The 25384-nt window shown below is 70.2% G+C and overlaps 4 protein-coding genes across 8 annotated transcripts in view; 2 read left to right on the top strand and 2 right to left on the bottom strand.

Moving 5' to 3' along the window:
* Positions 1-322, bottom strand: part of NUMA1 (nuclear mitotic apparatus protein 1) — a 29501-nt gene extending 29179 nt beyond the window's left edge. For both annotated transcript variants that reach the window (XM_068930864.1, XM_068930871.1), the window contains exon 1: positions 221-322. The gene's annotated coding sequence lies outside the window, so the exon portion shown is untranslated. The remainder of the gene's footprint in view (positions 1-220) is intronic.
* Positions 253-4989, top strand: LRRC51 (leucine rich repeat containing 51). 3 transcript variants are annotated; one of them, XM_068930877.1, is made up of 5 exons: positions 253-377; positions 3222-3319; positions 3527-3626; positions 3711-3859; positions 3975-4989. In XM_068930877.1, the coding sequence occupies exons 1-5, from the start codon at positions 306-308 to the stop codon at positions 4303-4305; spliced, it is 750 nt and encodes a 249-aa protein (XP_068786978.1). In that variant the 5' UTR covers positions 253-305; the 3' UTR covers positions 4306-4989. The 3 variants fall into 3 exon arrangements, with proteins under 3 accessions (XP_068786978.1, XP_068786977.1, XP_068786979.1); XM_068930876.1 differs by lacking the exon at positions 253-377 and adding an exon at positions 592-660 and having other exon boundaries at positions 3415-3626; XM_068930878.1 differs by lacking the exons at positions 253-377; positions 3222-3319 and adding an exon at positions 612-660.
* A 576-nt stretch (positions 4990-5565) lies between these two features.
* Positions 5566-18427, bottom strand: LAMTOR1 (late endosomal/lysosomal adaptor, MAPK and MTOR activator 1). Its single transcript, XM_068930880.1, has 5 exons — positions 18252-18427; positions 10627-10772; positions 9223-9300; positions 8265-8391; positions 5566-6301 (listed from the first exon to the last, which is right to left on the bottom strand). The coding sequence occupies exons 1-5, from the start codon at positions 18291-18293 to the stop codon at positions 6209-6211; spliced, it is 486 nt and encodes a 161-aa protein (XP_068786981.1). The 5' UTR covers positions 18294-18427; the 3' UTR covers positions 5566-6208.
* Positions 18428-22648: 4221 nt separating this feature from the next.
* Positions 22649-25369, top strand: LOC138065676 (transmembrane O-methyltransferase-like). 2 transcript variants are annotated; one of them, XM_068930875.1, is made up of 3 exons: positions 22649-23150; positions 24326-24522; positions 24598-25369. In XM_068930875.1, exons 1-3 carry the CDS (start codon positions 22889-22891, stop codon positions 24916-24918), a joined length of 780 nt encoding a protein of 259 aa, XP_068786976.1. In that variant the 5' UTR covers positions 22649-22888; the 3' UTR covers positions 24919-25369. The 2 variants fall into 2 exon arrangements, with proteins under 2 accessions (XP_068786976.1, XP_068786975.1); XM_068930874.1 differs by having other exon boundaries at positions 24326-25369.
* Positions 25370-25384: the final 15 nt, after the last annotated feature.

Here is a 25384-nt window from a genome sequence, read left to right as displayed (position 1 = left end):
TGTCCCTCTGCTCCCCCCCCCCCAGGTCCCCCTTCCCCCCCCCACCTCGCTGTCCCTCTGCTCCCCCCCCTCCACGTCCCCCTTCCCCCCCCCACCTCGCTGTCCCTCTGCTCCCCCCCCTCCACGTCCCCCTTCCCCCCCCCACCTCGCTGTCCCTCTGCTCCCCCCCTCCAGGTCCCCCTTCCCCCCCCAGGCCCTAGGCCCCCCCCTCAGGCCCTACCGTATTCACTGTAGCCGCGGGGCCCCCGCCGGAACCCCCCGCCCCGCGGCGCAAAGCAGCCGACGCGGCCTCCTGCCCGATTCAAATGGCTGCGCCGGCCCCCTGCCCCCTGCCTATTGGCTGCCGACCAGGATACGTCAGCGTGGCCTTACGTCACGTGAGGTTGCGAGGCGGCGGAGGGCGGGGAACTACCAATCCCAGCGGGGCGAGCGCTCGTCCCGGCGTGCCCCGCGCGGGGCGGGGCGGGGCGAGGGGCTGGTTGCCGTGGCGACGGCGGCGCGCGGGGGGTGGTGAGCGGGGCGCCCGTGGGGCCGCGCGGGCGGTTAGGGGACACGCGTGGGGCCCTGTGGGGAGGAGCGGGGTGTGGGGCGTTGTACAGGAGGAGGGGGGAGATGTCTGATGCCCCACGCGGGGAAGGACGCACCTAGGATCCTGTGTGGGTAAGGGATACGCGTGGGAGCCAGGGCACTGGTGACGGGAGACATGCGAGTGGCCCCACGCGCGGAGAATGGGGCTCGAGTGGGGCTGTGTGGGGACGAGAACACATATGGGGACGTGGGGGGGGTGTCTGGCGCAGGAGGATGTGGGGAGGCAGGCATGGGGACGTGTGGGGAGGTGGGCCGGGGCAGGGGGACGCGAGTGGGTGCGGGTGGGAGCAGAGGGACAGGCATGGGGATGCCTGTGGGGGCAGGAGGACATGGGCGGCGGCTGGGGGACTCGCCGTGGGGCTGCGTGTGGGAGCAGGACGATACCCACGGGCACGTGCGTGTGGGGCAGGAGGACACGCGTGGGCACTCCCGTGGGGACAGGCGGATGCCCATGGGGATGCATGTGAGGACATATGGGGGCAGGAGGACATGTGTGGGGATGCCCCGTGGGGGGTTGGTGCATGGCCTTGAGGATGCCCGTGGGGGGCCAGGGACACGTGTGAGGACACATGGGGGCAGGGGGACACGTGTGGGGACACGCGTGGGGTGTGGGGACACCCATGAGGGTGTGCGCGGGGGCTGGGGACACATGTGGGGACACACTGGGGCAGGAGGACACATGTGGAGATACCCGTGGGGGGCAGGAGCACAGCTGTGGAGATGTGCACGGGGGCTGGTGACACGTGTGAGGACACATGGGGGCAGGGGGACACGCGTGGGGACACCCGTGGGGGGTGGGGACACCCATGAGGGTGTGCACGGGGGCTGGGGACACATGTGGGGACACACTGGGGCAGGAGGACACATGTGGGGGTTTGTGCGGGGGCCAGAGACACCTATGGGGACACATGGGGGCAGGAAGACGTGTGAGGGGATGCCCGTGGGGGGCAGGAGCACTGCTGTGGGGATGTGCACAGGGGCTGGGGACATATGGGGACATATGGGGGCAGGAGGACATGTGTGGGGACACCCGTGAGGGGTGAGGATGCCCATGGGGGTGTGCGCGAGGGCCAGGGACACGTGTGGGGACACATGAGGGCAGGAGGACACGCGTGGGGACGCCCGAGGGGGTGTGCATGGGGGCCGGGGACACGTGGGGACACGTGGGGGCAGGAGGACACGCGTGGGGATGCCCGTGTGGGTGTGCGTAGGGACACATGGGGGCAGGAGGACACGCGTGGGGGCAGGAGGACACGCGTGGGGACGCCCGTGGGGGTGTGCGTAGGGACACATGGGGGCAGGAGGACACGCGTGGGGGCAGGAGGACACGCGTGGGGACGCCCGTGGGGGTGTGCGTAGGGACACATGGGGGCAGGAGGACACGCGTGGGGACGCCCGTGGGGGTGTGCGTAGGGACACATGGGGGCAGGAGGACACGCGTGGGGGCAGGAGGACACGCGTGGGGACGCCCGTGGGGGTGTGCGTAGGGACACATGGGGGCAGGAGGACACGCGTGGGGACGCCCGTGGGGGTGTGCGTAGGGACACATGGGGGCAGGAGGACACGCGTGGGGACGCCCGTGGGGGTGTGCGTAGGGACACATGGGGGCAGGAGGACACACGTGGGGGCAGGAGGACACGCGTGGGGACGCCCGTGGGGGTGTGCGTAGGAACACATGGGGGCAGGAGGACACGCGTGGGGGCAGGAGGACACGCGTGGGGACGCCCGTGGGGGTGTGCGTAGGAACACATGGGGGCAGGAGGACACGCGTGGGGGCAGGAGGACACGCGTGGGGACGCCCGTGGGGGTGTGCGTAGGAACACATGGGGGCAGGAGGACACGCGTGGGGACGCCCGTGGGGGTGTGCGTAGGGACACATGGGGGCAGGAGGACACGCGTGGGGACGCCCGTGGGGGTGTGCGTAGGGACACATGGGGGCAGGAGGACACGCGTGGGGGCAGGAGGACACGCATGGGGACGCCCGTGGGGGTGTGCGTAGGGACACATGGGGGCAGGAGGACACGCGTGGGGGCAGGAGGACACGCGTGGGGACGCCCGTGGGGGTGTGCGTAGGGACACATGGGGGCAGGAGGACACGCGTGGGGGCAGGAGGACACGCGTGGGGACGCCCGTGGGGGTGTGCGTAGGAACACATGGGGGCAGGAGGACACGCGTGGGGACGCCCGTGGGGGTGTGCGTAGGGACACATGGGGGCAGGAGGACACGCGTGGGGGCAGGAGGACACGCGTGGGGACGCCCGTGGGGGTGTGCGTAGGGACACATGGGGGCAGGAGGACACGCGTGGGGACGCCCGTGGGGGTGTGCGTAGGGACACATGGGGGCAGGAGGACACGCGTGGGGGCAGGAGGACACGCGTGGGGACGCCCGTGGGGGTGTGCGTAGGGACACATGGGGGCAGGAGGACACGCGTGGGGGCAGGAGGACACGCGTGGGGACGCCCGTGGGGGCCAGGAGGACGCCCGTGGCAGCCAGACACATGCGTGGGGACGCCCGCGGTGTGTGTGTGTGGAGGGGGGGGGCTGGGGACACGGGTGGGGACATCCGCGGGGGCAGGAGGACAGGCGTGGGGTCGGGGCGGGGGACAGCACCCCGACAAGCGCCGCCCCGCGCAGGGGGGCCGCCTCCGCCGCCGGCCTCGGCCCCATGGCGCGGTGCCCGGCCCTGGCGCCCCCCCTCGACTTCTCCTTCCGCGGCGCCACCTCCATCCCAGGTGGGACCCCGGGGGCAGAAAAGGGGTGGTGGTGGGGGGGGGGGGGAGCCCCCCGGCGGGCACCTCTCACCCCCCCCCCCACCCCGCGCGCCCAGAGCTGCTGGCGCAGGAGCCGCGGGCCGGGGCGGCGGGGCGGGCGGCGGGGCGCTCGGCCGGCGGCCGCCTGCTTGCCGGCGCCCTGCGCCTCAACAACAACGCGCTGGGCAGCCTGGCCGGCCTGGCGCCCGCCCTCGAGCGGCTCCTCGAGGCCCCCGAGCGGCTCTCCTGGCTCGACCTCTCCTTCAACGCGCTGCCCACCATCGACCCGGTAGGGCGCTGGGGTTTGGGGGGGGGGTAGGGGGGGCTCCCCGCGCCTCGGGGCGGCTGCTCACGGCCCGGCGGGCGCCCGCAGGTGCTGACCGCCTACCGCCACCTGCGCAGCCTCCACCTGCACGCCAACGGCATCCGCAGCCTGGCCGAGGTGGACAAGCTGGCCGCCCTGCCGCGCCTGCGCCGCCTCACCCTGCACGGCAACCCCGTCGAGGAGCAGCCGGGCTACAGGTATGCTGCTCGCCCCCCCCCGCCTCTCCCCTGCCCCACCTCCCTTTTTTGGGGGGGGGGGGGGGTCTCAGCGCCTGTCCCCCCCCCCCCGACCGCCGCCTCCGCGCCCCGGCAGGAGCTACGTCATCTCCGTGCTGCCCCAGCTCAAGTCCTTCGACTTCAGCGGCGTCACCAAGCAGGACCGCTCCACCGCCGCCGCCTGGAAGCGCATGCAGGCCAAGCCCAAGGCGGCCGGGAAGGCGGCGGCGGCGGGGGGCAGCTCCCGAGCTGGAGCCCCCCCCCCCCAGCCCCGCGCACCCACCGGGGCGGCTGCTGCTGCTGCTGCTGGCAGGGCCGCGAAGCAGGAGGCTGGCGGGGAGCGGCTCGGCCTCGGGCGCCCTTCCGGGGCTGGCTTCGCCCCCGGACCCCGCGCCGGCCCTCCTCCCGCTCCCTCCCCTTCCTCATAAATAAAGCCCCCCCTCACCCCGGCGGCACCGCCCGGGGTTAAGGAAACAACGCCTGCGAACCGGACTCGTCCTGCAGCATCGTCCGCGAGGCGCTTTGGGGCACGCAGCGGCGGCGGCTCGGGGACGGGGGGGGAGAGCAGCGGCGGCCGCCACCGGCTGGGGAAGGCGCACGAGAACCGTGGCGCCTCGGGGGCAAGGGAGCAACCGGAGCGCGCAGGCCGCCAGGCGCCCGTTGCACCCGTTATCGCAGCCATCCCGGGTCCTCCCCTCCCCTCCCCGGGCCCGCACAACGGGACCCGGGTGGCTCCTGCCGCCCGTGCTGCTCAGGGGCCGAGAGCGGAGCGCACAGGGCGCAAGGCGTGCAGCCCAGCGGAGCATCTCCCGCTCCACCGGACGCGACGGACGAAAAACCAGGACTCCTTTCGAACCCCCCCCCCCTTGCCCGCACCGGCCCACAGAAACTCCTCCCAGCTCAGCGGGCGCGTGGCCAGCTGGCGCCGCTGCACGCAGGCACAGGCGGTCCCGGACCGCCCTCCAGGCGCCCAAAACCTCTGCCAGGAGGAGCAGGGCCAGCGGGTAGCGATTGCCTGGGAGGCATCGGATGCGCAGAACCGTCGAGGCTGGGACCTTTGAAGGTCGTCTAGCGCCACGGTGCAGCAGGGTCACCCGGAGCCGGCCGCCCGGGCCGCCGCGCCGGCCCATCTCCAGGGAAGGAGCGCGCGCGGCCCCCGGGGGCAGCCTGCGCCAGGGCTCGGGCTCCCTCCCCGGGAACGCCAGCCCGTCCCTCCGCAGCGGAGCCGACGGCCGCAAAACGCCTGGGCTGAACCAGCCGCGCCGGTGTCCCGGCTCTCCCAGCAAGCGGGCACCTCGCCTGCCCGCGGGGACGGCGCCGCGGGGTGGGGGGACACGCCGCAGACGACCCGAGCCCCCTGCCAGCCCGCGCGGAAGGGAAACCCGGGACTTCCAGGGGAAGGGACGCGCCCCGGGCCGGCTCGGAGCCCTCTGCCAGCACCCTGGGAACGCGGCAAGCGGTGCTCTGCACCACGGCAGCGCGAGGACCCCGCGCGGCACGAGCTTACGCAGAGCCCTGGGAGCCCGCACCGGAAAGCGGGGAAGGAAAGGGGAGCGGTGACAGCGGGGGGTCGGCCGCCGCGGCTCCACCACCACCGGCCAGGCGGCGCTGCCGGTGCCTGCTTTTCCGGTCACGTCCTCCCGCGGCCCCGCTGCGGCTTGCACAGAACAGAGGAGAGGAGACGGGCGCTGGATGAATGTGTTTTATCTACTGTGGCAAAAAAAAAAAAAAAATAATAATAATAATTAAAAAACAAAATAAAGGTCGAAACATGTAAAAATGAGGGGGAGGGTGTCAGAAGCCGGCAGATCCCGCGCAGATCGTCACGTCCGCAGGAGCCTGGCTCCACCGCGAGCTTCCTTCGGAGCCGCTTGGCTCCAGCCCGCCCTTCCCAGGAGCGCGAGGTCCCGGGAGAAGCGGCCGGCGGCCCGGCGCAGCAGTGGCGACCGGTGGGAGCCCCCCGCCGGGGCGGCACGGGGCCCGGGCAGCCCGCGGCGGACCAGGGCGGCCCGCGCCGGGGAGGTCATTGCTGCGCGAGGAAGGCGGCCGCCGAAACGCGAGCCCCCGGCCGCCCGCCCGCCCCATGCGGGGAAGAGAAAGCCTTTGAGCAGCGCTGGCTGGTACCGCAGCAGGGGCTATGTGACGGCAATTGTCTTCTCGGTGATTAGTAGGAAATTGGGTGTATGTACAAGTTCTGTCGAGGCAAGGTGCTGCGGGGAGGGAGGGGAGAGGAGGGAAAATAAAGACAAAAAGGAGGTGGGGGAAAAAAAAAAAAAAAAAGAGACCCAGAAACAAAACCCAACAGTGAAGCCGCGCTGTGGCAGGGCAGGCTCAGGGGATGCCAAACTGTACAACCAGTTCTTCTTTTGCATCGACGCGGATCTGTGAGAGGGCGCTGAAGGCGTAGGCAGCTATCCGGGACACCTGCGGGCAGAAGCAGAGGAGCCGGTGAGCGGCGGCCCCGGCCCCGCCGCGAGCGCCGCAGCCCCCCTCTTGCTCCCAGGGCCAGACCCAGCCTCCAAACCAGCTGAGGCCTCGGGGGCCCCGGCCAGCCCCCGGCTCCCCAGGCCGGCAGGGAGCCGAGCGGACGGCAGGAAACCCGCGTTTCCCGGGGCAGCTCCGTGCGCCGGAGCCTCCCCCCGCGGCGGGCGAACGCGCCCTCTCCCCGCCAGCCGATGCCGGCCGTGCCAGGCTCGGGCAGGGCAGCGGTACCCGAGCCAGGGCGATCTAGCCTGGTCAGAGCGAGCCCAGCTGCTGAAGGCCGGCCGGCCCGCTGGCGGCTCGGACCCGGCTCTGCCGCCCGCGGAGGGGGGACGTCCCGCAGCGCTGGCCCCGCGCGGCCCTCGCGAAGCGGAGCGGCCGTTCGGGCAGAGCCACCCTGCTTCCCGGCTCAACCAGCACCTCCGACGGCCAGGACGGGGTGCCCCGAGCCCGGCCTCGGCCGCCCGCGCAGCGGGTGCCTGCTGCCTCCGGCGCAGGAGCGGTCTCCTGCTCCCGAGCAGAGGGACCCGCGCGCTTCGCCACCCGAGCTCCAGCTGCGCAGGAAGCGCAGTGAGAAGGACAAGTCCCAGTGAGCCTGGAGCCCTGGCGCTGAGCTGCGCCACCCTCCCCGCGGCTCCGGCAGGCGGCCTGCAAACAGCCCTCGCTCCGGCGGGGGGGGGACACCTGTCCCCCGCCAGCCAGCTGGGAACATCTCGGCCTTTGAAGCGGACTCAATGGCCGAGCCTGGGAGCATCACTGGTTGGGAGAGCGTTTCCCCGGCAGCCCCTTCCTCAAAGCACCAGCGGGACGCCCCGGGAGCAAAGCCGGCTGCGTGCCGGCAGCTACCCCGCTGGCGACAAGGATCCTCTGAAGCAGCCGGCAGGACGCCAGGAGCGGCCCCCTGCGCTCCCAGCCCGCCGCTGCCAGGCGAGGAAGGCGCGCCGGCACTTTGCTCTCGCTGCTAACGAATCCGGACAGGGCTGCGCGAAACCGGGACGTCTCTGCGCCTGCCGCCCAGCCGGCGACCACGGCCGCCCTGGCTGTCCCAGCGCGCCTCGGCAAGGCTCCGGCCCGTTTGGTCCGCGCTCCTCTGGCAAGGCCGTACCCAGCTAAAGCAAGCGAGACCGACCCGCGGTACCGGCCAGGGCTCTTCACCGCGGGCGGCCTGCTGCGAGCACGTTGGGGCAGTCCCTGCTCCAGCTGCCCAGACTCCCGGGAGCGGAGACGGCACGGCTGCCCCCCGGGCCGAGGGGCGCCCAGGCCTGTCCCTGCGGAGCGCCGGCCGTCTCAGACCACTCTAACGGATGAGACCTGCGCCTCTCCCGCCGCGCTCTGGCGGCACGGAGGCCCGGCTCCCCTCTGCCCTGTGGAGGGAACCGTCTCCCCTCCTCCTCCGCCCAGCGAGGCACTGGGCAGCAGCCCCTCTGCCCACCCAGGAGAGGGGCCCCAAACCATCCACCCGAGCAGCTCGGCCAGCCCGGGGCTGCTGACGCTCGGAGGCTGCAGTGCCCGCTAGCCAGCTGCGACCTGCGGGCCAGCCCACCTGCGCGCTTCCTCCGGCACCACCCTCCCAGGAGCTTCCCAGCGGCACACGGAGAACAAGGCAGCACCGAGCACGCCGGGGCCCGGCTCCCCGCACGCAGCGCGGGCGCCTGGTGGCAGCTGTCGCAGATTCAGCCTTCCCGGTGACCGTGCCTTTCGCTTTGCGAATCGCTCCTGCTCGTCCGCAGGAGGCGAGGGCAGCCATCACAAGACCGCGGGTCACCCGCTCGTGCCCGGACCTGGCAGGCAGCCCACGCCTCCAGAAGAAACATAAGCCTCGCCAGCGCTGGGAGGGACGTGGGAGCGGAGACCTTCCCCGTGCCGGCTGCCTGCTCTCGGGGAGCGCTTGCCCCCGGCTCCTCACCTGCTGCAAGTCTGCGAAGGGGACAGGGTCACTCGCTAGCACTTGGTGCGGTTGGTTGGTCAGAGACGGCAGCAGCGGGAGCTTCTTCCAGTGTGTCAGGTTGCTACTCAGCATGGCCAGGCGCGTGCTGCGGGCAGGGCAGAGCAGAGCAGAGGAAGGTCAAAGGCAGTGAGAGCACGCCTGGCCCAGGCGCACGCGCGCGAGCCGCCCTGCCCTGCCCGGGGAAGGGAACGGCAAGCAGGGAGGTCCTCGCTCGGCGTCTCCCGGACCCCTCCAAGGTCTCGCTCAGCTCTGGGAGGACCTGAGGGCTGCAACCAAGCCAAGCCCTGCGCCTGCGAGCGCTACGAGCGGGGACGAGAGCGACTGGGCACTTCTCCTGTCATCCGATCCACCACCCAGCGCGGCGGAGCTGGGGGCTGGGCAGGAAGGCCGGGCACTTGCTCCCCTTCGCCCGCCGTCCGTCCCAAGGGCCGAAGCCAAACACAGAAGCTCTTCGTGAGGGACCGACGTGGTCCAGACCGCGCGTGTGCCCCCCCTTCGCCCACCTTTGCCGAAACCAGTTATTGCAGCCGGGCCACGGTCAACAGCTCTGGTGCTTTGTACCCACCTCTGCACGGGGACCTCGCGCCCGAGCTGCGACGCGATGGCCCGCAGCGGCTGCAGGCCTTGCGCCTTGCCCAGCGACACGGCGAGGAAGGAGGCGGAGCGCCGCCTTCCCGGGATGGAGCCCTGTTCCGTGCCCGCTTACTTTCCCAAGGCCCGACTCGTACGGCCAAGGCCTGCCACATGCCTTCCCACCCTGCCCGAGGACGCAGCTCTGACGGGCTCCGACTCCTTTCCGTGACAGAGCTGGGAGCTCCCCAGGCAGGGCCGACCCCCAGCCCGGAGCACAGGCAGCGCTCCGCGGGACGCGGTCGGGCCCGGCTCTCCCCCGGCTCGGGGCAGGGCAGCGCCTCACCTGTACTGTCTGGCTCTGTCCATGTACTCGTGCTGCTCCATTCCCTGGGAATCCGCTGCCGACACATCAATGATGTTGCTGCAGAGAGACACAAGACAGCAGCTCCCGCTACCGGCTCGCAGCTGGCGTTCAGTGCGAGCATCCCTTCCCCGTCTCAGCACGCAGGCGGATGAGCGCCCTCACGAACTCCGCGCACGGCCTCTCTCCCAGGCGAAGAGGGAAGGATACCTCGCTATGTCACGAGGACTGGGAGGATTAAGCACTTGGCAAGCGTCCCGTGAGCCCTGGATACCAGCCCCCAAGCTCAGAAACACTGGCAGGCGTCAGTCTAGGGCACCCGAACGACCGAGCACCCTCCAGCAGCTGCGCTGCGGTGCAGCTAGGGCATCCTTGCGCTGAAGCTCAGCGCGGAAAGGCAGAGTGCTTGGGCCAGAGCTCTGCATCACCCTCAGACGCTGGCAGAAAAAGCGTCATCTCCAGCCAGAGATCCCGCTGGCGGAAGGGAAACCTGCAGCAGAGCCTGCAGAGGAGCGGTGCCAAGTCCCTGCTGTCAGCAGGCTCAGGACACGGCAGCGTTAGGGAGACCCTTTTCGTGGCCAGCCGGGAAAGTACGGCTTTAGGACAAGCAGCTCTCTGCTCCCAGCACAGTTCACAGTGCCGGCAATGAGCGCGTCCCCAAAAGCAGGGGGACGGGTCCCTCCGGAGCAAGGCTGGCTCGGTCAGACGACCCCAAAAGCAGGCAAGGGCCCGTTTCACACTTCCCGTCCACGAGCACGTAAGGCTGGTGCAAGTCACTGAATTACTCAATGCCCAAGCCGCTTCACAAAGCGGAGATGATAAAAGCTCCTGTGCTCTCAGGGGCGTTGTAAGGAAAGAGTTATTCATAAGCGTTTCCAGGCCTGGGAGCAGGGAGGTTCTGGAACAGCCTCAAAAGGAGCAGTGGCAGAGAAATACCTCAGCAGGCCTCAGCTCTCGCCCGAGCTGATCGCGCTCCCTCCTCAGGGGGCTGCCTGCCTGCAGCAGCCTGGCACCGCATCCCCTCGCCCGGGGGGCTCTCCTGCCTGCCCGCGGCGCGGGGTAGCCGAGCGCCAGGAGCCAGACAAGCTCAGGCTCATCGCAGCACGTCAGCTGATCTGCTGCGGCCGTCTCAGTCTGCTGCACGCCCACGGCAGGCGCGCGGAAGCAGCTAGGAAAGGAAAGACCTTGCGGAGTCTGGGCTGACGGCGAGGGCTCAGCCCTCGGATACCACAGTTTCGGGCAAGCTGACCCAGGACGGCGCCGCCACTCGCAAGCTCTCCCTCCACGCTCGGCCCTGTACGAGCCAGACAGCTCAACAAGCAAAGAGCTACGGCCGCTCCCGAGGGAATCGGGCGCTGAAGGGCTGGCTACCCGCTCCCGGCTTACATGGCCGTTTTGGCGAGGATGGAGGACAGCATGGCCTGCTCATCGGTGCGCGCGGACGGGAGGTTGTGGTAGCTCTGCTCTGCGCCATTCAACACCTTGTTGGGAGGGGTGGCTGCAGGCTCCAGCAGCCGCTTCGTCTCCTCTTCCTGGGGGAAAAGGGAGGAGGAAAGTCAGTTCTGGCCCCCAGCGGCTTAGATCCCAGGCAGCTCGGCGAGCCTCAGCCTCCCGCATGTGAGTGGCTACCTGGGCTGGACCAGGAGGACGCTCAGGTCATCCAAAGCGGCCCTGGGTCTGCCACAGTGACAACCTGGCTCCTCTCAGCAAATGCTTTTGCTTTCTGTAACAGCTGAACGCCGGACCCCGTAGCGAGTCCGCGCTGCCACAAACGTCCAGAGCACGGGTGAAAGCCTGCGTCGCAGCGTTTCCCCTGGAATCGCACGTCTCGGGGCCTCCCCGAAGCCAGCAGAGCTCGGCTCCGGTGCCGGCAGACGCAGCTCCTCTCCGTGCAGCAGTTTGCACGGACAGGCAGTCACGTGAGCAGCCTGAGGCCACGAGACGGTGCCCCGCAGCCACCCCAAAGGCAAACACAACCCGCTCTGCTCCACGGAGCCCGTTCGAGCCGTACCAGCCAGAGCGCTGGCCAAGACAACCTGTACCCGTGCCAGGTACTGCCTGCGTGAAGCACTGGCTTCTGGCAGCCCAGGTAAACACAGGCCTTGCCCCCAAAAACCACAGTGTCAGGGAGGAACGGGGCTGACAGCAACAGGAAGGAGCCTGCCCTCCCCAGCACGGCCAGGCAGCCCCACCTGGGAGGTTAGATAGGGCCCTTGCAGACCTCCGGGGGACTTTCCTCGCATCATCAGGGGCAGAGCACGGGGCTTGTCCAGCCTATTTTGCAGCCAGGCTCGCATTAATCCCATTAAACACAGAGCAGCACAACGGTGGAGCGATACCTCTTGTTTCAAGGGGCTGCAGGGATCGGAGGGGAACATTGCCCTGCCGGCAGCGGAGGGGGACAGCAGCTAGCAGCCCCAGAGCGCCTGCGAGACCGGCCTCGTCGGGGCGGATGGCCGCGGCCGGTCCTGGGTGCGAAGGGGGTGTCCCCAGACCTCGCAGGGGACCCATCACCACGCCGCCATCTCCCCAGCCTTTAAGGGGCACGGGAACCACCTCCCAGCTCCTGGGCGAAGAGCCTGTCTGCTCGGGGTTGAAGGTGCGCGACAGCCTCAGCCAGCAGCTCCGCACCATCATCTCTGCAACCCTGGCCGGGAGAACGGCGTCTCCCCAGCGCTCGTTCCCACCCCGCGCACAGCAGGAGCGCGGCAAACGGCTGCACGCGGGGCTGAAGCGTCAGCTGGGTCAGCGAACCCGTCTAAGTCAGAAACCGCTTGGTTTTCGCAAGGTCGTTTTCCACCACCTGGATCCACGCGTGGCGGGATCAGGCCGGATCACGCTCAGCCTGCGAGGTTTGCAGGTGCCTGGCGGGGAGGGAGAGGGAAACGTGCCGCGGCTGCCGGGCTCCCCGCTCCCTCCGGCCCTGCGCCCGCAGCGGCTCTCTTGGGCGACAGGGACACAGGTCGGCGTCCTGACGCCGGTGCCAGCGTGAGCTCGGGCTCCCGAGGCAGCCCCCAGGAGACCTCCGCTGCGAGAGCGGCCAGCGACGGCGGGCAGCTGGCACAGAGCAGCCTCTCCCGTGACTTAACGGCTCCGGCAGGGTTGGCAGGACAGGCCGGCACCGGCCTGCCCCAAACTTAACTCAAGGCCTTCGGCTCTCATCCCCCTCTCGAGCTAGCGGACGAGCTCTGCTCCCGGCTCAGTGCCCCGCCGTGCCGTTACAGAAGCACGTGCTCCTCCTGCCCGCGCGCACCCTGGCTCCGATGACCTGGATTTCTAATTTTAAAAAGACTCGCAGCCGAAAACCAGCAGCCGGCCGCTGCAGACAACAGCTACCGCCCCTGCGGGCCTCCTCCGGGCGCCGGAGACGCTGCCGTGCCTGCGCCCGACGCTGATCCCAGCGCCACGCTGGATAACTCAGCGCGCCTCGTGCGCCAGCCTCCCACGAGCCCCACACCGCAAGGCCGCGGGCCCTCGGGCGCGCCACGCGCCCACCGACAGGCGGTTAAAGGGTTCGAGCCCCCGGGCAGAGGGAAGAGCACAACGGGAAGATTTGCGCTGTGGGAGACGCTCCGGCTTTTGCCGGGAGAGGAGGCGGCGACCGCGCGGGTGTTTCCCCGCTCAGGGCACCCTGTCACTGACGCACCGGGCGCGCGAACCACCCCTCCGCGTTTTGGTTTCGTTTTAGAGGCGTTTGCCCCGGACTCGGCGAGAAGGGAGAGCGGAGGGCAGGCGCGCGCCGGGCGTCAGCTGCCGCCGCAGCCACAGCCGCGCGTCCCACCAGCCCGCCGGCGGGCAGCCTTCGCCTCCCTCCCGCCGCGGGGCGGGCGGCCGCCTCCGAGCCCTCGCCCCTCGTGGCGGGGAGCCGCGGCCCCGCACCGGGCCTCGCAAAGCTGCTCCCCGCCAGCAGCCCGTCTTTAGCTCCTCCCTGGCCAACATCTGCCTCTCTTCACTTCCTCCTGTGGGCAAACGCCGGTGCAAACGTCCAGCACCGGCCCTCTCCTCCCTGCCCTAGGCCAGGCACGGGAAGGGGGCTGCTCAGCCCAGGCTGCCGCGGGCGAGCTCTCCGGCAGGGAAAGGGGGAGCGGATTAAGTTTCTGCCTGGGGGCACTCGGAGCTGCTCAGCAGCAGAGGCGGCAGCAGGCACAGCCGCCCTGTCCCAGAAAGGAAAGCCTGACACCGGTGCTGTCAGCGCCAAGACGCGTTTTGCCGTGACAGCTGTAGACGTTACTCGTGGATTCGGGCCGACATCCGTAGTCCGAAGGCGGCTCCGAGCGCTGCGGCAGCAGTGCCGAGACGGGGTCTCATCTTACAGGTGACCTGCTGGCTGCACCAGGGCCCTTCCGCCTACCCTGCAGGCCGCGCTCCCGCTGCCATCGCTTAGACAGCGGGAGAAGCGCAAGGAAAACATGCCCCGAAGAGGATTACAGGCAAGAGGAGCGCTCTGCCTCCGAGGCGGTGCTGTCATCCGACAAGAGGAACCAGCCGCGAGCTTGCAGAGCCAGGGGCGGCGAGAGAGGGCAGAGGGGTCCGTCCACTCTGCGCGGGGGGGCAGGCGCCCCGAGGAGGTGGGCATAAATCAGCGAGTTAAACCACCCTGACTCTTATCGTGACAAGGGGCAAGCGCTTGGCCACAGCCGCTTCCACAGGGAATCCGCAAAGCTGAAGCAAGGAAATTAGGGAAGACCGCGAGCGCAGATCAGCGAGAGACTTCTCATGGCGAGGTTTAGTCAGCCAGGGAAAACAGTGTCAGGAGGGGAACGTTTCCGCTACGTTACCGCTAAGCGTCTGCTTTCCGAGGCAGGACTCGAGAGCAGAAAGCTCATCGCAGACCCAAGAGGCCTAGGAGCAGCCAGCGAGTCCCGCGGCCGCGCGGCATCATTAGGAGCAGCAGGCTGGCTCTGCGGTCAGCCCTTTCTTTGGGGTTACGATTTCGGGATCCCAGCCACGCCGCCAGCTCCAGAGCCTTTGGATCCCACCCGACCGCATCGACCCGCGGCGCAGGCCGCCTGAAGGCCGGAGCGGCGCAACGAGAGGCGGCCTGAGCTGCAGCCCGCTCCGAGGCGCAGCTCTGGCCCGCCGGGCCTTGTGGAAGGCTCAAGACGGAGGAGCCACCCGGCCTCCTTTCCGCCCCGAGCGGGCGGTACGCCTACAGCAGAAGGAGGCAGTAATTTGCACCACGTCGACAGCCTGGATTCAGAGCCGAGGGACGCTGCCGGAGCGGATTTGCAAGTTCTGGAATATCAGCGTGGACGTCACGGCCCTGCCCGAGCCCACCGAGGAGCCCGCGCTGCGGCAGCATCGGGGCAGCCTACCCAGCCCCGACGTTACGCCACGCTCGCGCCGGGCGCTCCTCACCTGCGGACCTCGCATTGCTCCTTCCACCCTCGCCGACACAAGCCTAGATAAACGGCCGCGTCCTTCACCTTCACGGTGGGGGGACCCGGACATCTACATTTCCGGAATCCTCCTTCCTCGCGGGGTTTGCCCAACGTAGTCGAGCCACCTCTCTCCAGGGGGAGGCTCACAGCAGAAAGCACAGGCCGAGCCAGCCGGGTCCCTTGCGGCGCCTCCCGAGCGCGAGGGAAGGGCATCCCCGGCCTCGCAGCCCGCAGAACGGGGCTGTTCCTCCCCGCGAGCTGCAGGACACCCCGCACCACGCTCTCCCCGACTCTTCGCCTTCCTCGCAGCGACGCGCTTGCGAACACGCAGCACCTTCTCCAGCAGGCATCCAGACGCAGAGCCGCGTCGCACGGCCCCACAACAACCCACGCAAGCCTGCCTTTCAGCTACAGTCGCCCCACGCTGCTTTTCAGCTCCCTTGCGGCAAAGACGCTTCGTGGCCACTACCACAGAGCAAGCCTGAAGCCTGCATCTCCCCCAGCTGATGAACGCAATAAACGCTCCTTTTGAAGCCGCGTGCCCAAGTTCACTCGTACTCAGGACTTTCAGGAATTACGTTAAAGGGAGGAAAGACCAAAGAACGTAAGGAGGAGCGAATCCCAGAAGCACACGGGAAGAGCTGTGCTTCTCTCCGACTTTCTCCAGCAAACGCTTTGTTCTTGCGAGCGGCGCCAGCTAAACAGCTCTTCCGCGCTGAGCTCTCGATGCACAAGCTAGACTCCCTCCAGAGCAAGACTCCCCCCGAAACACAGGCACCGCAGCCTACCGGCGCCTTCAAGCCCGCGCTACAAGCACCACCTGCAGGAACAAGCACCAAAGCCAGCCTCTCGGTTCGGTCAGCGCGATGCTGTCGCTCGGGACCAGCAGGTTAAGGCACAGCTGGCTGTTATTTGTGCACGTGGGATTTCTGAAGGCAGCACCCATCTCCTGAGAGCGCCATCGAGGGCGCCACACCGCCCCGAGCCCACGCACCAGCCCAGCGGCGACTGCCACCAGCCTGCGCTGGATTCGGGAGAAGGGCACCCAAGAGGATGGGGTCAGGTGAGGGGGGGAACCTGCAAACAGCTTTTACCGGAGAGGCCGGGCCTCAGCCCAAACAGTCCCCCGAGCCCTGCGCCCTGCTCCGACCACGTGACAAACATCATCAAGGCCAAACCTTTCCTCCGAAAACAAAAGTCCGGCCCATTTCCTATTGTGTGGAAGGAGGAAGCCGCGAGCCAGAGGGCCGCAGCAGATCCTCTGCCCCAGCCAGAGGCCGGCGAGGCCAAGGAACCAGAGGGACGAGTCCCAGCCGTGGCCTCCGTTTGCCTCGGAGGGCGCGTCGGAGCCCAGCCGCCGCGCAGCCCTCCCCACGGAGGGGCCCGGCGCCTGGCTGCAAGACCTGAGGGGTCGCGACACCTCTCCCGCAAGCCTTCCCCAAAAGCGGCTCCGCAGACCGAGCCCCAGCCCTGCCCAGGGCAGGCCACTCCCCCCCTTTCCCCGTCCCCCCGGCGCCAGGCGGAGGACGGCAGCGGCGCGCCGGCGTCACCCGCAAGAGCATGGCAAGAGCCCCGAAATCCCGCAGGGCCTCTCCTCAGCCCCTTCCCTAAACACCCTCGCCCCACCGGCGCCCTAACGAACCCCCCCCGCCTGCTGCCCCATTGACACCCCTCCTGCCCCAGCGCTCAGCCCCCCGGGCCCCCCCCAGCTCTCCGCCCCACTGCCGCTCCCCCCCACCCAGGCCCACCGAGCAGCACCCCACCTTCACGCCAGCACCCCCTCCGCTGTCACCCCACTGATGCCCCCCAACGTGCCCCTTCCCCCAAGGCCCCCCCTCACCGGCCTCCCTCCCCCGCCCAGGCTCACTAACTGGCCGGCCTCCCCCCATCCCTCCCGCCACCCCCGCCCCACTGCCCCCGTGTCCCCCCGCCCCACTGTCACCCCGGCTCCCTTCCCCCCACATCCTGCCCCACTGTCACTCCAGCTCCCCCCCACCTCACTGTCCCCCCGCCCCACTGTCGCCCCAGCTCTCCCCTACATCCCCCTGCCCCACTGTCACCCCAGCTCCCCCCCTACATCCCCCTGCCCCACTGTCACCCCAGCTCCCTTCCCCCCACATCCTGCCCCACTGTTGCCCCAGCTCCCCCCCTACATCCCCCTGCCCCACTGTCACCCCGGCTCCTTTCCCCCCACATCCTGCCCCACTGCCACCCTAACTCCCCCCCCATCACCCCACCCCACTGTCCCCCTGCCCCACTGCCCCCCCAGCTCCCCCCTACATCCCCCTGCCCCACTGCCCCCCCAGCTCCCCTCCCCCCACTGCCCCCCCTTGCCCTCCCCCTCACACAGCCCATACCCCCCCATGGCACCTTCCCCCAGCCCCCTGGCTCCCTGTCACACCTAGCTCCCCCCACATCCCATTGCCCCACTGTCACCCCCCAGCTCCCCCCCCAAACACACCCCCAGCACCACTGCCACCCCCAGCTCCCCTCCCCACACCCCACTGTTATCCATGTCCCCCTGCCCCACCGCCACCCCAAGTGCTCTCCCCCAGGCCCCTGCCCCACTGTCACCCCCAGCTCCCCTCCCCCTCACACACCCCACATCCACCCCCATGGTACCTTCCCTCAGGCCCCGCCCCACTGTCACCCCCCCAGCCCCCCTTCCCCCCCGCCCCACTGTCACCCCCCAGCCCCCCCGCCCTACTGTCACCCCCCCCAGCTCCTGCCCCAGTCACCCCCTGACCTCCCCTCGCCCTACTGCCACCCTCAGCTCGCCGCCCCACTGACACCCCAGCTCCCCTCCTCCCACATCCCCCCACCTGTCACCACCTGACCTCCCCTCTCCCCTGCCCCACTGCCATCTCCACCTCTCCCGCCCCACTGTCACCCCCCAGCTCCCCTCCCGCCCCACTGTCACTCCCCAGCTCCCCTCCCCCCTGCCCCACTGCCATCCCCACCTCTCCCGCCCCACTGTCACTCCCCAGCTCCCCTCCCCCCTGCCCCACTGCCATCCCCACCTCTCCCGCCCCACTGTCACTCCCCAGCTCCCCTCCCCCCTGCCCCACTGCCATCCCCACCTCTCCCGCCCCACTGTCACCCCAGCTCCCCCCTCCCCCCACATCCCCCCACCCCACTGTCACCCCCAGCTCCCCTCCCCCCCGCCCCACTGCCATCCCCACCTCTCCCGCCCCACTGTCACCCCCCAGCTCCCCTCCCCCACCTCTCCCGCCCCACTGTCACCCCCCAGCTCCCCTCCCCCACCTCTCCCGCCCCACTGTCACCCCCCAGCTCCCCTCCCCCACCTCTCCCGCCCCACTGCCACCCCCCAGCTCCCCTCCCCCACCTCTCCCGCCCCACTGCCACCCCCCAGCTCCCCTCCCCCACCTCTCCCGCCCCACTGCCACCCCCCAGCTCCCCTCCCCCCCGCCCCACTGCCATCCCCACCTCTCCCGCCCCACTGACACCCCAGCTCCCCCCTCCCCCACCTCTCCCGCCCCACTGTCACCCCCCAGCTCCCCTCCCCCCCACTGACACCCCAGCTCCCCCCTCCCCACACCACCCCGCCCCACTGACACCCCCTGCCCTCCCCCTCCCACACCCCACACCCCCCCGGCCCCCGCCCCGCACCTGGTCGGAGGCCTCGGCCTCGCTGCTGTAGCAGCAGCCCATGGCGAGGCGCAGCAGGGCCGGGCCGGGCGCGGCGCCGCTACGGTGTCCGGCAGGGGCCCTGCCGCCCCGGTCACGTGAGCGCGGCGGCCGCGCGCCAGCAGCGCGCGGAGGGGGCGGGGGCGGAGCCGCCTCCCTCCCTCCCCTCCTGCCGCTTCCGGCCTCGTGACCCGCCATCCCGGCCCAGCCGGCGTCACGTGGGCAGGCGGACCAATCCGAACGGGAGCACACCCCCCCCCCCCCCCCCCGCCGCAGCTAAAGGCGCGCCGTCACGTGCGGGGGAGCCAATCAGCACGCGAAGCGGAGAGCACGTGGCGGTGGGGGGGAGCTCCCCACCCCCCCAGCCGCCTGCTGCCGACACGTGACCGCCGCGGGCCGAGCTCGCGCGTGGGCGCCGTCACGTGGGGGGCCTGCGCCGGTCTCGCGCGGGCACCGTCACGTGGACGCCGCGGTCTTGCCGCTTTCCGGGTTGGCGTGGCGGGCTCGCGCGTGGGCGCTGCCACGGGGGGGTGACGGCACGGCACAGGCGCGTGCGTGGTGTCCCGGGAGGGCGCGCTGCACGCGCGCGCACAGTCACGGGGGTGCGAGTGTGGCACACGGGAACGCGCACTGTCCACGCCTGTTGCAGTGGGTGTGTGCTTTCGTGGGTGTGTGCGCGCGGGTCCGGGGTGTGTGCGTGGTCCCGGGGTGGGGTGAACTGCACATACGTGGCCCCCCCGCTGTGCATGGGCATGGGGGTGTCCCGTGGGGGTGTGCCACGCAGGGTTGTGGCCGGTCACATGGATGTGCACACCGCACGTGGGCGTGGGGGTGGGCACGTGGGTAGGCGCACGTGAGTGTGTGCGTGCGCTGCCCCCGTGTGCCTGGCTGTGTACGTGTGTGTGCATTGCACACGTGCCCCCCACAGCGCCAGGGCATGGGCCAACGTGGGGCCCATGCTCCTGGCTCCCAGTGCTTCCACTGCTCCCAGCACCCAGTGCTCCCAGTTGCTGGTGCTACCGGCACCCAGTGCTCCCAGTGCTTGGTGCTTCCAGCACTCCCAGCACCCAGTGCTCCTGGTGTCGGGTGCTCCCGGCACCCAGTGCTCCCAGGGCTTGGTGCTCCCAGCGCTCCCAGCACCCAGTGCTCCTGGTGTCGGGTGCTCCCGGCACCCAGTGCTCCCAGGGCTTGGTGCTCCCAGCGCTCCCAGCACCCAGTGCTCCTGGTGTCTGGTGCTCCCGGCACCCAGTGCTCCCAGTGCTTGGTGCTCCCAGCGCTCCCAGCACCCAGTGCTCCTGGTGTCGGGTGCTCCCGGCACCCAGTGCTCCCAGTGCTTGGTGCTTCCAGCACTCCCAGCACCCAGTGTTCCCAGTCCCTGGTGCTCTCGGCACTCAGTGCTCCCAGCGCTCCCAGCACCCAGTGCTCCTGGTGTCTGGTGCTCCTGGCACCCAGTGCTCCCAGTGCTTGGTGCTCCCAGCGCTCCCAGCACCCAGTGCTCCCAGTCCCTGGTGCTCTCGGCACTCAGTGCTCCCAGTGCTCCCAGCACCCAGTGCTCCTGGTGTCTGGTGCTCCCGGCACCCAGTGCTCCCAGTGCTTGGTGCTCCCAGCGCTCCCAGCACCCAGTGCTCCTGGTGTCTGGTGCTCCCGGCACCCAGTGCTCCCAGTGCTTGGTGCTCCCAGCACCCAGTGCTCCTGGTGTCTGGTGCTCCCGGCACCCAGTGCTCCCAGTGCTTGGTGCTCCCAGCGCTCCCAGCACCCAGTGCTCCTGGTGTCTGGTGCTCCCGGCACCCAGTGCTCCCAGTGCTTGGTGCTCCCAGCACCCAGTGCTCCTGGTGTCTGGTGCTCCCGGCACCCAGTGCTCCCAGTGCTTGGTGCTCCCAGCGCTCCCAGCACCCAGTGCTCCTGGTGTCGGGTGCTCCCGGCACCCAGTGCTCCCAGGGCTTGGTGCTCCCAGCACCCAGTGCTCCTGGTGTCTGGTGCTCCCGGCACCCAGTGCTCCCAGGGCTTGGTGCTCCCAGCGCTCCCAGCACCCAGTGCTCCTGGTGTCGGGTGCTCCCGGCACCCAGTGCTCCCAGGGCTTGGTGCTGCCTGCGCCCAGTGCTCCCAGTTCCTGCTGCTCCTGGTGCTCCCGGCACCCTGCACCCCGCACCGGGTGCCCCATGCCAGGCACACCGGCGTCCCCGGAGCCGCTGCAGCCGGGCCGTCGGGAGCGCCGGCGTCGCCATCCTGCCCTGCGCCGTCCCGCGGCGGCAGCTGCCAGCTGGGAATCGGCGCGGCGCCGGCGTGCCTGACGCCAGGCGGACGGGACGGCGCCAACCTGCGCCCTGCACAGCCCGGCGCGGCCGAGCGGCCTTCGGGTGCAGGCGGCCGTTGAGCAGCGCCCGCGCCGCCCGAATGCACGCAGGGCCGCTGGAGGGATGCGGGGATGAGGTGTCATTGGCACTGCTCTGCCTCCATGCCCCGGATCCTGCACCCATCCCTCAGCTCCTGCACCCATCCCTCGGCTCCTGCACCCATCCCTCAGCTCCTGCACCCATCCCCCAGCTCCTGCACCCATCCCCCGGCTCCTGCACCCATCCCCCAGCTCCTGCACCCATCCCTCGGCTCCTGCACCCATCCCTCGGCTCCTGCACCCATCCCCCAGCTCCTGCACCCATCCCTCCACCTCCTGCACCCATCCCCCGGCTCCTGCACCCATCCCCCGGCTCCTGCACCCATCCCTCCAGCTCCTGCACCCATCCCTCCACCTCCTGCACCCATCTCTCCCCAGGTGCAGCCTCCCCCCGCAGCCCCTGCGAGGGCCCCGGCTCCAGCTTCGCCCCAGCTCGGTAACCGGAGCCGGCGGCCGGCTGCGGCTAAGGTGACACCATCAATAATTGAGCGGGGAGCTGGGCTGCGCAGGGGCTGCCGGCCGGGCGCTGGCGAGCCTGGCCTGGGGCCGCGCGGCCCGGCCTGCCCGCCGCCCGGGACGGACAGGTAGGAGCCGTCCTGGCCCTGCCGGCCCGACGCAGCGCCTGCCCCGGCTGGGCCCTGCGGCCCCGGCGCGGGGTGGAGGCGCAGGGTGCAAGGGGCAGGGGCAGGGTACGGGGTGGGCAGTGCAGGGTGCGGGGTATGGGGTGCAGGGGGGGAGCTGCAGGGGCCAGGGTGCAGGGTGCGTGGTGGGGTGCAGGGGGCACGGTGGGGGGTGCAGGTTGCATGGTGGGGGGTGGGAGGTGCGGGGTGCAGGGTGGGGGGTGCAAGGGTGGAGTGTCGGGTGCAGGGGCCAGGGTGGGGGGGTGCAGGGTGGGGGGCAGAGGGTAGGGTGTGTGGGGTAGGGTGAGGGGTGCAGGGTGGGGGGGTGCATGGAGCAGGGTAGGGGGTGCAGGGTGGGGGGGTGCAGAGGGCAGGGTGTGTGGGGCAAGGTAGGGGTGCAGGGTGGGGGGGTGCATGGAGCAGGGTAGGGGGTGCAGGGTAGGGGGTTGCAGAGGGCAGGGTGTGTGGGGCAAGGTGGGGGTGCAAGGGCAGAGTGTTGGGTGCAGGGGGCAGGTTGGGGTTGCAGGGTTGGGGGTGCAGGGGGCAGGGTGGGGGGTGCGGGGGGCAGGGTACAAGCTGCAGGGTGGGCAGGGAAGGGTGCGGGGTGTCGCGTTCAAGCTGCAGGGTGCTGGCGGCAGGGAACCGGGCGCAGGGTGGGGGGCTCGGCGCAGGGCACGGGGGGGCGAGTTGTGGGGTGCACGGAGAAGGGCCCCGGGGTAGCAGGTTCCAGGTGCAGCGTGTGGGGTGCAGGGTGTCAGGTGTGGGGCACAGGTTTGGCAAAGCCGGGACGAGGGGGCGAGGGGCCCGCGGCATGTGCACACGTCCCCGTGGCGTGTGCATGTGTCCCCACGGTGTGCATGCATCCCTGCAGCACGTGCATGTGTCCCCGTGGCACGTGCGCATGTCCCCACGGCGTGTGCGTGTGTCCCTCTGGCACGTGCACACATCGCTGCAGCGTGTGCATGTGTCCCCGTGGCGGGCACATGTGTCTCTGCACTGTGTGCACGTGTCCTTACGCTGTGTGCGTGTCTCCACGGCGCGTGCACGCGTCCTCACGCTGTGTACCTGTCCCTGCAGCGTGTGCACGTGCCCACACGCTGTGCCTGTCCCCACGGTGTGTGCCTATGTCCCTGCAGCACGTGCATGTGTCCCTGCACTGTGTGCACGTCCCCACGGCGTGTGCATATGTCCCCACACTGTGCGCGTGTCCCCATGGCATGTGCACGTGTCCGGGGCCAGGCGCAGCCCCCAGCATGTCTCCGAGCCCCCGGGCCGGCAGCCACCTCTGTGGATGGGTCCCTGGTGCCGAAACCCCCCTGTTCCCCTCCAGCCCCAGGGACCCCCGAATGCCGTGGGGCCCCAGGCACATCAGCCCTCCCCCCCGTGATCCCCCCCCCCAGGCAGCGGCATCGGCCCAGGGCTGCAGAGCACTTCCAACTCGTGACACGAGTGGGAGCCGCTGGGCTGCCGGCTGGGGAGGACCCCGCTCCCTTTCCCCAGCCTCGTTCCCCCCACGCGGCCGATCGGGGAGTTGGGGGGGGGGGACACAGGACACCGCCGGCCCCACAACAAGCCCCCGCCGGGGCTGCACCCCGCAGCCCGCCGCCATGGTGTCTCCGGCGATCGCCCTGGCCTTCGTCCCCTTCCTCGTCACCCTGCTCATCCGCTACCGGCACTACCTGCTGCTGCTGTACCGGGCGGTGCTGCTGCGCTGGCTGCGGCAGCGGCTGAGCGGCGTGCCGCCCGAGCAGCGCGCCTGCCAGTACGTGCTGGCCCACGCCGTCCCCGGCGACCCGCGGCACGTGCTGCGCACCTTCGACCGCTGGTGCTGCCGCCGCGAGCACCTCAGCAGCGTGGGGCCCTGCAAAGGTGAGCGCCGCCCGCCCGCCCACGGGTGCAGGCGCGCACAGCCCGCAGCAACACCCGCACGCACGCACACATGTATGCACGCGCACACACACACTGCCGGCAGCAACAGCCGCATGCATGCACACACCCACACGTGCACACACACAGCCGGCAGCGACAGCTGCATGCACACACGCATGTATACAGGTGTGCACACATACTGCCGGCAGCAACACCCACATGCACACCCACACTGTCAGCAGTGTGCACATGTATACATGTGCAACACCCACATGCATGCACACACACTGCCTGCAACAACACACCCATGCATGCACACACCCACACACATGTGCACACACTGCCCATAGCAGCACCCACATGCACACCCACCCACCCGTGCACACACACACCCACGAACATGCACACACTGCTCGTACCAGCACCCACATGCACTCACAGACCCATGCATGCACACACCTGCGCACATGCACACCCACTGCCCATAGCAGCACCCACATGCACACACACTGCCCATAGCAGCACCCACATGCACACCCACACCCACACACATGCACACCCACTGCCCACAGCAGCACCCACATGCACACCCACTGCCCATAGCAGCACCCACATGCACACCCACCCCCACACACATGCACACACTGCCCACAGCAGCACCCACATGCACACCCACTGCCCATAGCAGCACCCACATGCACACCCCCACCCACCCACATGCATGCACACACCCACATGCACACACTGCCCATAGCAGCACCCACATGCATGCACACACCCACATGCACACACTGCCCACAGCAGCGCATCCATGCACGCACACACCCACACCCACATGCACACACACTGCCTGTAGCAGCACCCCCATGCACGCACACTGCCCATAGCACCCACATGCACGTGCACACCCACGCACGCACACCCATGCATGTATGCATACGCACTGCCCGTAGCAGCACCCCCATGCACACGCACCCCCATGCACGCACCCACAGGCACCCACTGCCCGGGGCCCTGCCAGCGCCATGCGCACCCCTCGCCCTCCAGGCTGGGCAGAGACCCCCCCAACTCATCCCCCACCAGGCCCCAGCGCGGGGCCGAGCGCGGCGCGCGGCGCCCGCCGGGTGCTGAGCAGCCCTGCGGGGCGCTGAGCGGCCCCGGCCGTCCCTGCCCAGGCCGGATCGTGGAGCGGCTGCTGCGGGAGCGGGCGCCGCGCGCCGTGCTGGAGCTGGGCACCTACTGCGGCTACGGCAGCGTGCTGCTGGCGCAGGGCCTGCCGCCGGGCGGCCGCCTCTACACCGTCGAGATGGACCCCGGCCACGCCGCCGTGGCCGAGAAGCTCATCCGCTTGGCCGGCTTCGACGAGAACACGGTGAGCGCGGGCTCCGCCGGGCGGAAAAACCCCTCGGGCGTTGGCGGCCGCCAGGCTGACGGGCCTGCCGCGCAGGTGGAGCTGATCGTGGGCCCCTCCGAGGAGGTCATCCCCCGGCTGAAGGAGCAGCACGGTCTGCTCAAGGCCGAGTTCGTCTTCATGGACCACTGGAAGCGGTGCTACCTGCGCGACCTGCGGCTCCTGGAAGCGCACGACCTGCTGGCCGAGGGGGCCACCGTCCTGGCCGACAACGTCATCTTCCCCGGGGCGCCCCGCTTCCTGCAGTACGCCAAGACCTGCGGCAAGTACCGCTGCAAGGTGCACCGCGCCAGCCTGGAGTGCTTCCGCGCCATCCCCGACGGCGTCGCCGAGCTCACCTACGCCGGCCCGCGCTGAGCCGGGGCCCTGCGCCCGCAGCCGCCCCAGCCCTCTCCTGCAAGTCCTCTGCTCCCAGCCCACCAAATCGCCCTCGTAAAGCCGGCAAAGCAGTAAAGTCGCAGCTGGCCGCGCTTCTCGGCCGTTGCCGCCTCTGTACGGCGCGCCGCCGCGGCCTCCGCCGCCAACACGGGCGCCCAAGGAGACGGGGGGTCGCGGGCAGCGGGGTGCTGCGGCCGCGGGGTGCTGCAGAGCCGCGCTCCCTTCCTCCCCGCAGCTGCTGCGAGGGGGGGGGCACGGCCGGCGCCAGGGACCGCCGGACAGGAAGGGAGCTGGCGGCCAGAACCCCGCTGCCTCCCAAAACCCGCCCAGCCCGGCGGCCCGAACATCCCCCCCCAAGCCGCAGGCGGGACGCCGCGCGAGAGCGCTCTGCTCTGGGTGCAGCTCGGAGCTCCTGTAACAGGACTCCGCATACAGGGTTGTTTTC

This window comes from Struthio camelus, chromosome 1, assembly GCF_040807025.1.
Source record: "Struthio camelus isolate bStrCam1 chromosome 1, bStrCam1.hap1, whole genome shotgun sequence".
Lineage (NCBI taxonomy): Eukaryota > Metazoa > Chordata > Aves > Struthioniformes > Struthionidae > Struthio > Struthio camelus.
The sequence above is the reverse complement of the archived record's forward strand: the minus strand, read 5'-3'. Positions and strand labels throughout refer to the sequence as shown.

Excerpts from the sequence above, each read along its gene's own strand:
- LRRC51 (XM_068930876.1), top strand. The coding sequence starts at position 620 with ATGCCCCACGCGGGGAAGGACGCACCTAGGATCCTGTGTGG. Across the intron at positions 3,320-3,414 it reads CGGCGCCACCTCCATCCCAG|AGCTGCTGGCGCAGGAGCCG; the intron begins GTGGGACCCCGG and ends CCGCGCGCCCAG. Across the intron at positions 3,860-3,974 it reads GAGGAGCAGCCGGGCTACAG|GAGCTACGTCATCTCCGTGC; the intron begins GTATGCTGCTCG and ends GCGCCCCGGCAG.
- LAMTOR1 (XM_068930880.1), bottom strand. The coding sequence starts at position 18,293 with ATGGGCTGCTGCTACAGCAGCGAGGCCGAGGCCTCCGACCAG. Across the intron at positions 10,773-18,251 it reads AGGCCGAGGCCTCCGACCAG|GAAGAGGAGACGAAGCGGCT; the intron begins GTGCGGGGCGGG and ends CTTTTCCCCCAG. Across the intron at positions 6,302-8,264 it reads CCTTCGCAGACTTGCAGCAG|GTGTCCCGGATAGCTGCCTA; the intron begins GTGAGGAGCCGG and ends TTCTGCCCGCAG.
- LOC138065676 (XM_068930874.1), top strand. The coding sequence starts at position 22,889 with ATGGTGTCTCCGGCGATCGCCCTGGCCTTCGTCCCCTTCCTCGTCACC. Across the intron at positions 23,151-24,325 it reads CAGCGTGGGGCCCTGCAAAG|GCCGGATCGTGGAGCGGCTG; the intron begins GTGAGCGCCGCC and ends GTCCCTGCCCAG.